Source organism: Rhineura floridana, chromosome 9 (genome assembly GCF_030035675.1).
Source record: "Rhineura floridana isolate rRhiFlo1 chromosome 9, rRhiFlo1.hap2, whole genome shotgun sequence".
Lineage (NCBI taxonomy): Eukaryota > Metazoa > Chordata > Lepidosauria > Squamata > Rhineuridae > Rhineura > Rhineura floridana.
In genome coordinates this window covers 95104396-95119628 of record NC_084488.1, presented here as the reverse complement: position 1 = coordinate 95119628, position 15233 = coordinate 95104396, and the positions used below count along the sequence as shown (strand labels likewise).

Sequence of the window (15233 nt, the reverse complement as noted above, 5' to 3'; positions counted from 1 at the left end):
AACAGGTGAAGCTGGACCTGGAGACCTGCGCCCACTGTCTGCACTGTGGCAACGTGGCTGGCTTACATCACAGGTTGTGGGGGGCCAGTGTGAGAGATCATTGCTACTAATTAGAAGTCATTTGGGAGTGGGATTGGGAGTGGGATCCAGCAAAATGGAATCCTGAAGCCGGAATGGACGAATCTGTCAGTTTCAGGATCTCCCTAGTTTCTCATTTTGTCTCTCTTAAGTTCAGTTCTCCACATTTCCACATCAGTTTCCTTTTTTTTTAAATGGTCCTCATGAAAATTTATCAGTGCAAATTTCTCCTAATATACACATTTTTGTATGCCATTTTGCCTAATAAACACTTTTTTGCAAGTCAATTTTTCTTTATAATAATACATTTTTGCATGCTATTTTTGCTAACATATGCATTTTATGTGCACGTCACCTTTGCATATGTGTTTTTGTACACATGACTTTGCTGGAGAACTGCACTGCAAAATTTTGAGAAGTAAGAATTTCACAAGAATTCTTCCACTCTGCATTCTCATCTCTCCTGGTTCCGTCTTCATTGACAAGATGACAAGAAAGCGGTGGAATGGCTCATCCCCCACCCCAACAAATAAATAAATTGGTGTTGGGCACAGGAATCCTGGTGTGATCCAATTCCTCTCTGTGCACCCCGCAGAGAAGCCAGGAACTCAGATATAGCCAATACAGATCACACATCTTTTATTTATTTAAGATTATATTCTGCTCTTTCTCAGAAGCTCACAGCTGGTAAGAATAATTTCATTAAAACAACAAGAGAAAGAGATAGGTAGTGTACATTTAAACAGCATTTCCTCAGAACAGGTACACACTGTCCTCTAGACTGCCATCAAATGCCTGTGCAAACAGAAAAGGTGTTAACTCTTGCTTTGGAAATGGAAGATGTTACAATTTCAGTGTTACAAAAAAAGAAGAAGAGAGGAGGAGGAGACGTATCAACCAAACATTTCAGCCCATGCATTATGCAAAAGGCAGTACATGCTCAATCAGGGAGAAACAGAACTTCATTAAAGTCATGGACAAATGTCAGATTGATAAATGGGACCATCATTTTAACCAAGGCCATTGGGAGCTCTTTCATTATTGCTTAGAATAATTTTTTTTTAAGCCGTAGCAAAGCCAGAGTCAAAACAGCAGAGCAAATGGTATCCTGTTATCATCGTGGCTTTATTAGAGCCAGGCTGTTTATTTCAGCTACGAGTATGAACGTATATATTTATTTCTATCCCACATTCCCACTTACCAAAGTAGTGTGCAAGGTGGCTAACAAGTGGTTCCTCCATAGCAAGGTATACCTTTTGCCAACTTCAGTCAGTGCACCAGCTATGGTTGTTCCTGGACAGGGATAGTCTGGCTACAGTGATACACTCTTTGAAAACTTCAAGGCTGGACTACTGCAATGGGCTCTAAGTGGGGCTGCCTTGGAAGTTGGTTTGGAAGCGGGGGCTAGTGCAGAATGCTATGGCACAGCTATTGTGTGGGCTAGCCTGGCAGCAGGACATTACACCTGTGCTGAAAGAACTGCACTGGCTGTCTGTATGCTACTGAGCCACGTTCAAGGTACCTGAATTGACCTATGAAGCTCTATACAGCTCAGGACCTAGATATGTGGCAAAGCTGCCTGTATTTTAAGATCTGTGGGAGTTGTCTTCTTGACAGTGCTACATGATCCTGAAATCTGATGTGCGGCAATGCAACAGAGGGCATTCTCAGGACAGGCACCCTTATTGGGGAATTTCCACCTCTACCAAAGCAGGCTAGCATTTCCCCCCAGGCCTTTGGGTGAACTGTTGGCCACTGGAACTGCTATTATGAGGGTTTATTCTGTTAGTTTTCTTATGTATAATGTATCATGATTGCGATCCACTCTGGGATGCTTTTAGTAATGAAGAGTGGGTAAGAAATATTAAACCATTGATTTAAGCAAATCAACAATTAAAACAATTAAAATACAAACCACAATGACAAAATAGATAGAAGCAGCATAGCAGATAGTTAAAGCAGAGTCAGCTTCAACTTCCACATTAACGGAGAGCCCACCTGAACACAGTTATCTTCACTTTGAGGAGAAAGTTAAAAAGCAAGGGGATCAAATGGGAGAGAGTTCCTCAGGCCTTCTCATGCATCTTGTCTAACCTAGTACACACCCATATCAGGACACAGAGGAGAACCCCTTCACTGAACACCCCTTAGGGTGCTGGCATGATGTTATAGGGGATAGTGGTCCTTTAGGTAACTTGGATCCAAGCTATTTAGGGCTTTATTTGGAGATTGGGTTGCTTGGGTTGGAACTAGATCAGCCTTTCCCAACCAGTGTGCCTCCAGATGCTGTTGGACCACAACTCCCATCAGCCTCAGCCAGCATTGCCAATGGCCAGGAAAGATGGAAATTGTGGTCCAACAACATCTGGAGGCACACTGGTTGGGAAAGGCTGAACTAGATGTTTCAGAGAACAAACGCCTTCCACTGAAAGCAGGAGCTCATGTGTCTTCCTCTCCAGTTTAATGGCTAGTAATACAACAAGCAAGTTATGACATCATCACACTGTGTTTTTAACCCCTTCAAGCAACAGCCAACACAGCAGACCAGGAATAAGGAAACTCACAGTGCAGAGTCATCACATCACGTTTTGTATTATTAAATATTACAAGGGCAAAAGGACGAGGCAGTGTAACAGCCATGCCTTCTCTATAATTGTCCTGTGCTGGTCCTGGGGAGGAGCAAGGTAGCAAGACATACCAAAGAAAGCTCCTAGTGAGCAACTTCCTCTGACTAGGGTTGGAACTGAACTGAGAGCTTTTGAGCCTCTGTCTCCTGCCCACCTCTTCTATGTTCCACTTCCTCTTGAAAAACTCGAGTTTCTTAAATGACCAACCCTCTGGTCTGGACACTTCTTCTGCACTCCGTGGCTTCATGCCTGATGGGCTCCCTGCAGTGTGGGAACAGCAAGGTAATGTGGGAGACACTTGGTTCCTCAGGCCCAGAGGAAGGTGTCCATGATGGCTCCAGTTCTACAGGCCCTGGTGCTCTATGATGTGGTTCAATGGACTCCTACTTGCCAGCCTCAGATTAATTGGTCCCCTGATCAGCAGCATCAGGCTAAGAGCCACGAACGTGATCTCGCTCCTTAGCAGATGACACTGTAAACTCAGACTTTGTGTCCTGGTCACTGCTGGGCTCTGGGTTCATGACAACAAACTGGGCTTGGAGACCCGTGTCCCTTCAGATGTTGTTGGGCTCCAACTCCCATCAAACCCAGCCAGAAATGCCAGTGATCAGGGATGATGAGAATTTAAACATTTAGAGAGCTATAGATTCCTCACCCCTGGTCTATAATATTCCATTCTCACCATTATCAAAGACAGAAGATAGAAGATGGATTTAATTGCATGGAATTTGACAGCTAGGAGTTTGATTGTGCCATCACAAATATTTGGCACTGGAGCACACGTTGAATTTAGTCAGCTGCGGTGCCCAAAAGTTCAGTATTTCCAAATACTTTGTGAAGTGTCCACCAGTATGATAAAGGCTGGGATACGACACCAACGTTTGCAAGACCAAAATAATGTGATAACTAGAAAAGAAATGGAAAAATAAATGAACATCGGTCAATGCCATTCACTTACCCTACTGAAACTATGCAGAAAGAGGACCAAACTCCATGCTACAAAAACTGGCAATCATAAACATGAAGCCATTAACATTAATGTCACTAACAAATAAGCAAGTATTAGTGGTACAGTACCTTCCTCTTTGCTTTCAGCTGCTCATGATATTTGTCAGATGTATCACCAGGGATCTCTCCACCCCAAAGGGTAATTCCAACTATTGTATAAGTGATACCCATGACAAGCAGTGGAAAACAATAGACGAGGGCAATCACAATGATGTGGTACCTGAAAGAGAACGACATTGAACGGACACATTCTTTGAGAAGAACCATTCAGAACTGATACTGCTAAAAGCAACAAGTCTTCATATGATGGTAGGGGGAACAAGGTCAGTTGATGTATGGCCATTCAACATTAGGGATATTATACTACTTTCCCCTCCTTTCATTTAGTGGGGAGGAAACAAGATAGGGTATGCATAAGTGGAAAGAATTCCCATCCAATTCTCTCTTGGATCATGAGAGTGACTCACATACTGGAGGCTTGTCCATTAGGGTAAAGAGGCACTGCTCCACCAATCTCAGTCTGCCTTCAGTCAGCCCCACCTACCTGCCTTTCCATGGGGTGGCATTGCATGTCAGCTTCCTCTTCGTTAGTCTCAATTGTTGCCTCTTGTAGACCTCAGCAGGGATGAGGATGGGGGCAAAGCTAGAATTAGTTGGCTCTGCCTGTCATCTGCTCTGGCCCCACCTACTATTGTGTCTCATTGTTTTCCACCCCACTGGTCCCAATGGGCACCAGCTACCACAGCATGCATGCACCGCCCCCAACGCAAACTGATGACCATCAGGTTGGAGGGCTCTGAAAAAGCATTAGATGAACTCATGAAGAGTAAGCCTGTCAATCCTCCTCTCGGAAGCACACCCTAACGTGGTGAGGGGGTTTGAGAATGTCGAAGAAGCTGACAGCAATGCCGTCAAGAATCTAGAGCAAGAGGTTAGACTCCTAACAGGGGCACCCAAGGCGGAATGGTCAAAGCTGAGACACCAGACTAAGATGCATCCAGACTCAGGGGAAGGCAATGGTAAATCACCTCTGAATACCTCTCACCATGAAAACCCTATGAACAAAATGCAACAAGAGATAGTGTTGGAAGATGAGACCCTCAGGTCAGATGGCACTGTTGTTGGAAGAACAACAGACAAGCACAAGTAGCGCTGTGACTAATGACGCCACTGGGTCAAAGCTGAAGGGAAGCCCAGAGGCTGATGCGCACAGATGTGAAAGGAGAGTCCGGGATTGTATGATGTACACAATAGGAACATGGAATGTGAGAAGCATGAACCAGGGAAAGTTAGAAATTGTCAAGCAAGAAATGGAACATATCAACATTACAATACTTTGCGTGAGTGAATTAAAATGGATGGGAATGGAACATTTTCAGTCAGGCAACTACAAAATATTTTATGCAGGAAATGAGAAATTAAGAAGAAACGGGGTTGCTTTAATAGTGAGAAGTAGCAAAAGCAATTAGGAGCTATAACACAAGGTCTCAGTTAGTGATAATGCGATTTAACAGGAAGCCTATTAACATAACCATCATCCAAGTCTATGCTCCAATGGCAAACACAGAAGAAGAGAAATTGGAGAGATTTTATGCAGTACAGGAAGAAACTAATCACACACCAAAACAAGATGGTCTGATAATCATGGGGGACTGGAATGCAAACGCAGGGAACAGAGAAGAACTAGAAATTGTGGGGAAATGGGGCTTAGGAGACAGAAATGAAGCAGGAGAAAGACTTACTGAATTCTGTGAAGAAAATAATTTGTTTCTTGCAAACACATTTTTGGAGCAACCAAAAAGATGACTTTACACATGGACATCACCAGATGGTCAATATAGGAATCAAATTGATTATATAATTGGTAGCAGAAGATGGAGAAGTTCCATACTTTCTGTGAAAACAAGACCAGGAGCAGGCTGCGGTCCAGATAATAAACTGGTAATATCAAAAATCAAAATAAAGCTAAAGAAGAACAAAGCAATCTAAATGCCAAAATACAATTTATATAACATCCCAGAAGAATATAAAGATCAAATAAGGAACAGATTTGAGGCTTTAAACTTAGTTGATAGAGAACCAGAAAAACTATGGATTGGAGTCAGAGACATGATCAGAGAAGAATGCAAAAAGACAATACCTCTAGTTAAAAAGTGAGAAAGACCTCAATAGATAACCAATGAAGCTCTTAAAATGGTTAAAGAAAGAAGGAAAGCAAAAGCAAAAGGAGATAGAAACACAGTCAGAACCCTAAATGCAATAATACAGCAACTAGTACATAGGGACAAAGAGAACTATTACCATAGTTACTGTATAGAAATAGAAGAGGACAACAAAAAAGGTAGAACAAGAGCCCTATTCCGAAAGTCTAGAGAAATTAAAGGGAAATTTAAGCCAAGAGTAGGGATGTTGAATAATCAACAGGGGAACACACTGACTGACCGAGATGAAATAAAAGGAAGATGGAAGCAATACACTGAAGAACTCTATAAAAAGATGCAAGGATGACAGATTCATTCATGGAAGAACCGTATGATGAAGAACCAGAAATTTTAGAATGTGAGGTGAAAGCTGCTCTTAAAATACTTGGAAGAAACCAATCACCAGGAATAGATGGCATACCAATAGAGTTGCTAAAAGTTACTGAGACTGAATCTGTCCAAACTTTGACAAAAAATTATCAACAAATATGGAAAACTAAACAATGGCCCACAGACTGGAAGTGTTCAATATACATCCCAATTCCAAACAAAGGGAATCCGAGGGAATGCAGTAATTATCGAACTATTGCCTTAATATCCCATGCAAGTAAAGTAACGCTCAAGATTCTACAACAAGATTCTTAGCATATATGGAACGAGAAATGCCAGATGTCCAAGCTGGATTTAGAAAGGGAAGAGGTACCAGAGATCATATCGCAAACATATGTCGGATAATGGAACGGACCAAGGAATTTCAGAAGAAAATCACCCTGTGTTTTATAGATTACAGCAAAGCCTTTGATTGTGTAGATCATGAGAAACTATGGGATGCTTTAAAAGAAATGGGAGGGCCACAGCATCTGACTGTCCTGATGCACAACCTATACTCTGGACAAGAGACTACGGTAAGGACAGAATATGGAGAAACTTATTAGTTCCCAATCGGAAAGGGTGTGAGACAGGGGTGTATTTTATCACTGTATTTGTCTAATCTGTATACAGAACATATCATACGGAAAGCGGGATTGGACCAAGAGGAAGGAGGTGTGAAAATTGGAGGGAGAAATATCAACAATTTAAGATATGCAGATGATACCATACTACTAGCAGAAACCAGTAATGATTTGAAACAAATGTTGATGAAAGTTAAAGAGGAAAACACAAAAGCAGGACTACAGCTGAACTTCAAGAAAACTAAAGTAATGACAACAGAAGATTTATGTAACTTTACAGTTGACAATGAGGACATTGAGCTTGTCAAAAATTATCAATACCTCAGCACAGTGCTTAACCAAAATGGAGACAATAGTCAAGAAATCAGAAAAAAGTCAAATTTCAGCAGCCAGCCTTGAGTCTCCCACAAATATCTGTTAAAAATGTGAGAAATGTTCTAACCCCTCAAGAACCATAAGAAGACAGTGGGTGAGCTACAGTATTGGCAACTTATATACATTGCATTCTCTTCAGTGGAGGTATTTATGAACTTTCACTTTGAATATGTTGCTGTTTGAATACCTTTATTGTTCATAGACCTACACGTGGGTAACATTTCTCACATTTTTAACAGATATTTGTGGGAGACTCAAGGCTGGCTGCTGAAATTTGACTACCATGAATGTATGAAGAAGCACTGAAACAGTTTAACAATCCGGAATAACTGTAACCTTTTATCATTGTGTCATTTTCCATTGCCTGTCATCATTGTATAATTTCTCATGTTACCATATTGACTGTGGCAGCATTTTGCATTGTTACATATTGTTGTTTCAGGTCCTATGTTTTGGGCCTCTCAGTATATTTATTCATTCTGTTATTCACAGTCATTGTGATTGTTTTGCTAGCTTTCATTTCAGCTGCATGCCACACTGCTTTTCATTTTCCTTTGCAAATTTGGGGTAGTGACTTTTTCTGCGCATAAAGGTTAAGACAGGGGTCACCAATCAGCTATAGCACTCTCGAAGGCATTTAATGGCACCCCTAAGAGGCAGTCCAGAATTTGAGCTTTCATTTTTTTTTAAAAAAAGTAAGTCTTTAGCTATCCTAGAAAGAAAGTTATACAGCAAAGTGTGCAAGTACCCTTCTAAGCAATTATGTGAAATGAACCAGCCTGGCTGCTCCTGCCTGTCAGTGTTATTAGCCAATGAGTAACAACCAGGATGCATCTTTACTATGTTGGATTCGCCTGAGATCAGGTAATGCCCAGAAGTTCATTTTTTGCAAATATTACCACACAATAAGTATGGGTGAATATTAAAGAATCTCCCTCCTCACAAAAGGCAAATGTGAAAACTTTGCAAAGAGCCTTAGGCATGTCTCCTCCTTTTCAGGAGCTAAAGACCAGAAACTCATTAAGAATTCACTTACAGTACAATGATATATATTTGTACTCAGAAGTAAATCTCTTTGTGTTTAATGGGGCTTACTTCTAGGTAATTGTGTACAGGATGGCTTTGGTTTAGGGTTGGCTTTGGGGAAAACAGGGTTCTTGTGCCTTTAACAGCTATATGGCAAGCAGAACTTCAACAGGTCAAGCCTTTTCTGGTATGGAAATACAATTATGGGAAAGGCTTCACCATGACTACTTGCTAATTTTGTGTTATGCCATGCTCCTATGGCAACAATTTTGTGACTCTCTCAAAATTTGCAATATGCCCTGTGGTCCAAAAAGGTTGGAATTCCCTGTGTTAAGCAATTTATGAATGGAAACACAACTATGGGAACAGCTTCAGTTACTGACATTATACCAACCCTGCGTTAAACTTACCAAAGCAAAGAGATTCAAACAGGGAGAAGAGATTATCTGACCTGATCACAGTCTTTTCCACTAAAGTGAGATATGTTTCCAGATGTGCACTGATGTGTATTGATGCACACACATTAACACATGCACATTTTGTGCAAAGTTCTTTTGTGCAAAGTTCTTTTGAGAATCTGGTGGAAGGCTCAGTCTACAGTCAGTATACTGGCCCCAGAAAATACTGTTGACACCCTTGTCTTTAGCACACCCAAACATTTTTGGGGGGGAGGAGGGAATGCTGATGCAAGTAGGGCAGGCATGCCTGGCACAGAAGTCAGGGCATGGTCCATATTACTGTTCCTACACCTAGAAGAGACCTGGTCTCTCTCTGATTAGTAACCACCTGATTAAGCTGTGACGTGCTCTATGTAGGGCTTCCTTTGAAGATAGTTCAGAAACTTCAGCTAGCGCAGAAAGTGGTTGCCAGTCTACTGAGAGATATAGATTGATATTATCATATGTCTGCGTCTGTGTTAGAATTGCTTTTAATATGTGTTCTTTAATAATATGTTTTAACCCTTTTAAAAAAAGATGTTTTTAAAGTTTTTTAAAAAAAATGTTTTTAATGTTTTGTTTTAATGTATTTTAAGTTTTTTTAAAATGATGTTTTAAAGTGTTTTTAGTGTTCCTGTTTGCCACCCTGGGCCCCTGCTGGGAGGAAGGGCAGGACATAAATCAAATAATAAATCAAATAAAAATAAATAAATATGTCACCTATTGTGACACATCTGCCTTGACATCCACTCTATCAAAGTGCTGATTCTTACTTTTAAGGCTCAAGTCCTTGTTATTTAAGGCAGAGATAGGAAATCTTTTCTTTTTCTGCCAAGGGCCACATTCCCTTGTCATCTGTCAGGGCCTGCATGTCAACTGTTGGTGGGGCTGAAGCCAGTGATGGTGTGGCCACTCTCTCTCTCTCATCCCCTTTTCTCTCCCTTGTTCTGGCACACTTTTCTCTCTCCTACTCCTTCTTCCCACCCAGGAGGGGAGACAGGCCACTCTTGCCAAATGTCTGAACTGATCACTTTCAGAGGACTTTTGAAATTAGACTGAGGGAGGCCAAGGGTTGTGTATGGCCCTAGGGCCACAGTTGCCCATCTGCAATATAAACATGCACTTCTGCCCCTATACGAGCTACTCTCTGACACCCGGAATCTTCTGACAAGGGCCTGTGGTTGCTGGAAAACCCTTTCCATCATGACGCTACATCCATGGCAGTGGAAATGGTAAAGAAAGAACAGTTATTTCTCCATCTTTTTGCCCCCTTTCCCCCCGTCATCTGAAGACTTACACTATTAATCCAAGCTATGATCCATACAATCTTTGGTTTGATCCAGCACTATTGCTGGAAACGGCAGGAAGGGAGAGTTCTCTTGTGCTCAGGTCCTGCTTACAGGCTTCCCATGGGCATCTGGTTGGCCACTGTGAGAACAAGATGCTGGACCAAATGGGCCATTGGCCTGATCCAGCAGTCTCTTCTCATGTTCTTTGTGGATGTTTCTATGCTCTTGGGAAGCCGGGGGGGGGGGGAGGAGAAGCATGCAAAAGTGCATTGCCATTCAAAGTCTGACTTACGTAAAATGCTGTTTCATACCGCCTGGCCATGAAACATAGCACAGAGTCCTTGCAGGCATCACATTAGTCTTGGAAAAGAGACACTGTGGCAAGGCAAGCAGGAACGCCAGAATCCATATGCTGGCAATTACCACTTTGGTAGCAGTGGCAGACAGTCTGGGCTTCAGGGGGTCAATAATGGCCATATATCTGTTAAAACAAAACAAAAAAATACATAGAAAATGTTACAAAATTAGGAATGGTGGGGAAAATGTAACTTGCAGACAACTAATTTTCAACACCATACAGGAAATGAAAGCTACTCTCTTGGCACTCCACAGCTGAGGATAGTTACTGGCAAGAGAATGGCTACTGTGGCACAAGGCAGAAATTAAATAATGGAAGGCTCCTGTGAACCCAAAGTAATTACCCGCAGCGGAACTGCCCACCACGCTCCTTGTATAATTCATTGCTCTGGCCTTTCCTCTTTCCAATTCATTTCCCCTGGGGAGGAATGATTGTGCCTTGACTCGACACTGGGAGTGATTGGATCCCCCTGATGTAGCAGAGGACTCTGCATGCTCTCCACTAACATGCCCATAGAGTAATGTGTCAACACAGATGCTCCATGCATTGGAATGTGCATGCATATGTGCCAGACGTATGCAATTCTTTCTCTCCCATGAAGAAAGAGGGAAAGATTGTTCACATCATACCCACAAATGCACAGTTCTGTATTTAGAATGCCTGTGTCACCTTGTGTGTTTGGTGGAAGCCAAGGGATGGGTTGGAGGGAAGGAGAAAGAACCTGCTAGGAATGTGCACTTGGAACAAAAACATTTTTCATTTCATTTCTGACAGCTCTGTTCACTTCATATTCCATTTGCTATTGCCTTGTTTGCGTCATTCCTCTTTCGTTACTGTTTCATTCATTTTTGATTGCTTATTTCTTTTGTTTCTACTTTGATTACAATGGATGCTCAGCCTCTCTCCTGATGCCTGTAACTTTGATGTTTGCCATCGAAATTGCCAAATGGCATGAAAGCAGTAGGTGTCTTACTATTTTCCAAAGCACCAGACCTGACAAGTTTCAGATAGGGTGAATGAGGAGCCCCCTTTCTATGAGCAATTTGAAAGGGGTAACATCCTCTAAGCTGTCCTTCCCCAAACTGGTGCCTTCCAGATGCTTTGGACTACAACTCCTATCAACCCCAGCCAGCTATAAGTTTCCTATTGCTTTATGCTTCAGATTGGACAGTTTTCAAATCCCTCTTAAGGCATTCAGCTGAACATGTGAATACATAAGCTACCCAGGGAACATGTGAACACATAGCTGCACAGCTGCTGCTGCCCCCATTGTCCATGTGCATCCTGGCCCTACCCATATTTGTAACATGAACTCATAAAAACCAGCAGTTCACTTCCCCCTTCAGGTAAGAGACAACTAATTTGTATGTTATAATATTATGATTACTGTTCTCCTATTGCCCCTTTCCACCTGGGAAATGTTAAAAGGAAGGAGTTGAATCCAACAGAGTTGCCGTGCAAGTGGAATGACTTCTGCTCAGCCACAGAACTTCCTTTCTCTCTCCTCCTTCTATCCTTCTTCCCCAAATTGGCTCTAGGGCTTCCCCAACTGTCCAGAGCAGATTTGGGGCATGTGGAGGAGGAAAGGGAGGGGAAGTTCTGTTGCATGAGTGGAAGTCATTCTGTTTGCACAGTGACTTCATTGGATTCCACCCAAGGAGGTTACATGAAAGACCAACATGGTTATGAATCTCAGTTTAGGAGTCAGGGGTCAGCATTGTCAGGCACCTGTTGAGGCCCACACTTTAGCAGAGTCCTTGGCCTTATTACTGCTCCATTTGCTTTTGCCACCTGCTCTCTCCTAGGTAGGGTGGGCAAGAATTCTGCCCATTTTGGATTTAAAACCAGAATTTTAAACAGTTGGCATGCTTCCACTGGTGTGGAGTGAGCATGCTTGCTGCGAACTCAGTGGCTTTTCTGCAACACCGGATTTGCTGCTACCACCACCCATTGTCAGGCATGCTTTCCTTGCCTTCTCTTCCCCTGTCTGGGCCACTTCTGCCTCACTGCCGCTCTTTCTTTTCAGCTGGGGAGGGCACATTCTCTCCTGCTTTCCCCTCCTACTTTTAATGGGGAAGGGGGAGTTCAGCAATTAAAGATTAATTAAAGAGATTTAAAGGGAAAATCTAGAGTGGCTTCTGCATGTTAATACAAGCCTCTCTAGGCTTCCCTGTTGGTCTCTATAGTATTAACCCATTAAATGCTTTTTCTACCTACTTCCTTCACTTGAAGGATATGAAACCTGAAGTTATCCGGGGAAAATAAAGACAGCTTGGAAAAGCATTCCATTTCAACAGAATGCTAGTGGATCAGGACTAGCAAGTGGACCCAAAACCTAACTCCACGGATGAACATTAGCAAGTAACAGACGAGAGAAGAAACAGCAGTGGTCATTGCCTGCTCACTTGCAGTGGCACTTGCAGTGGCTGGGTCCAGAGGCAGAGGGAGAACAAGGGGCACAGCTCAGTGGTAGAGCACTAGCTTTCCATACAAAAGATGCCAGCTTCAGTTCCTGGTATCTCTAGGTTCAGCTTGGAGGGACTCAGACCTTAAACCCTGGAGAGTTGCTGCCAATCAATGAAGACCAGTGTTCTTTGACTATGGATCCCCAGATTAGGCTACAATTCCCAACATTTTCACCCACCTTAGCCAACAGCCAGGGATGATGGAAACTGTAGTCCAACAACATCTGGGGACTAACCTTGAAGAACACTGGTGTAGACAATACTGACCTAGATAGACTAATGGTCTGACTTGATATAAGGCGGCTTACTATATTCCTAGGTAGGCAATTACAGGGAGGAAGAAAGGAACCCGCTGAGGGGCATCTTGCTTATCCCCTCTCCAAAATGTGGAATCAGTGCTGGCTTTCCTTGCCAGCAAAGGAAGGAAGTGTTAACCATATATCTTCTGTTCCACTGTCCCACATTCCTTCAGCAGTTCTGCCAGGCCTTGTATGGGTTCTTTCTTTCTGCAAATCCCACTGATTTCAAACTTTTCAAAGACTGATATTTGAACAATGGGCATTTCACCTTTTCACTTTGGAAACTCAAAGTCCCCCCCATTCCAGCTTTGCTTCACCTCTACTATTTTTTTAAAACAACATTTACATACCACTTGAATGTAAAGACCTCTAAGCAGTTTATGCAACTATGCAATCTCTACTATGCAATATCTCCTTTAAAAATTGGGCATTCGAGCTGATCCTCCTGATGGCTAGATCCCACCTCCACTGTTGGAGGTGATGTGTCTCTGAATGCCAGTTGCTGGAAATCATAGGCGGGGAGAATGCTGTTGTGCTCAGGTCCTGCTTTTGAGTTTCCCACGGGCATCTAGTTTGCCTGTGAGAACAGGATATTGGACTAGACGCTCCTTCGGTTTGATCCAGCAGGGCTCCTCTTACGTTCCTTTCAAGCAACAATTTGAGGAGACTTGTTTTATATTTTTCTTCTTTTTCTTTGTTCAGTGTTTCTCAACCTTTTAAAACCTATACCCATTTTTAGCTAATGTAAAAATCCTACGCCCCTCTTCTAACCTGGCTCCTTTGTTTTATTTGAATTTTCAAATTTTAAATAAAAAATTGAGCTTCATAATAAAAATGAATCAAGGTGCTTATAATTCTTTGAGTTTTTTGCAGCCATTTTGAGATAATCCAATACCCTGAAATTAAAAAGAAAACTGTTACTTTCATTCTTGTTCATGCCGTGATATTGTATTATGTATACATAGTGATAACTTGTGAGATAATGCTAAATTATTGCAAACCCGTGATGATGTGCAGATCATGTAATAAGCTGTCAATCTTCCCACCTTCCAAATAAAATGTTTTATACTTTTATATTTTAATATTGTCAATTTGTTTACTTTTATTGTACATATTTTTTTGAAACACTCCCCCCCCCAGAGATCTTCATACACCCCATCTCAGAGGGAGTGTGTGTAACCCACTGGTTGAGAAACACTGGGTTTGTTAATGTTCACAGATTCCTTCCTACTTCTGAAGCCACAGATGGTAACTTCTCTATTTGACATTTCAAGATCAAGATGCACATCTTTTTTAACAAAAATCATCTCTCAACATCACTACAACAGGCAAATTTTTATTCCAGATCATTTCCTCTCTATTTTTGTATTTTTATTATGTTCATGAAACTTTAACTCTTTTCTGCATTAGCTCTTGCCTAGGTTGCTGTTGACAGCAAAATTGGGAGTGGGGACTAGCCCCATTGCAAGGAAGATGAAGCCCGGGGCACCCACCTCTCCTTCCATTTTTTCTTTCCTGGCCATTAAGGCTCAGAGATAAATGATGGAGCAGAAAGTAAGGGAGGGGCAGCAACAAAAGACAGGACACACCACTGTCTCTCACACATATGTGGAATTACACTAATAATTTCTCTATCACTCCTGGAGATACAACATGCTTGGTATCATCATTATATCATCAGCACTCCTTATTCTGAGGTGACTTAGAATGGTTATTTTTCAGTGTTCAGCTCCCTCCCTAGTGTCTCGCTGGTTGTATCTCCAGGGGTATGGAAGATGTCATCTCCCTAGTTCAGGGGCCAGCAACATGGTGCCCTTGGGTGCCAGTGTGCCCACATATACTTCCTCTGGCGCCAATGAAATGTCTCAGTAAATATCCCTTTAAAATTCCACAATATATCAAGGACTGTTTGCTCAGTTCCTACTCAGTTCCTATTTGCACTGGCTCAGACTCTGACAAGAACATTGACAAACCAATATAACCTAATAACAATAGACAGACAATGTTTCTAGCTAAATAATCAACCTGCCAACACTTTAGCAGTTTATTTCGACTTCAAGGCCTTTTCCACTCTCCGTTCTTATGGTTCTTCATCTTTAAACTGGGCTTGGACTTCA

At 42.1% G+C, this 15233-nt stretch overlaps 1 protein-coding gene across 1 annotated transcript in view; it reads right to left on the bottom strand.

Moving 5' to 3' along the window:
- Window positions 1-15233, bottom strand: part of TACR3 (tachykinin receptor 3) — an 80077-nt gene that overhangs the window by 43364 nt on the left and 21480 nt on the right. The window contains exons 2-3 of the mRNA XM_061582945.1: window positions 10287-10475; window positions 3783-3933 (exon numbers count right to left, since the gene is read on the bottom strand). Of these exons, the coding sequence (XP_061438929.1) occupies window positions 3783-3933; window positions 10287-10475 (340 nt within the window). The remainder of the gene's footprint in view (window positions 1-3782; window positions 3934-10286; window positions 10476-15233) is intronic.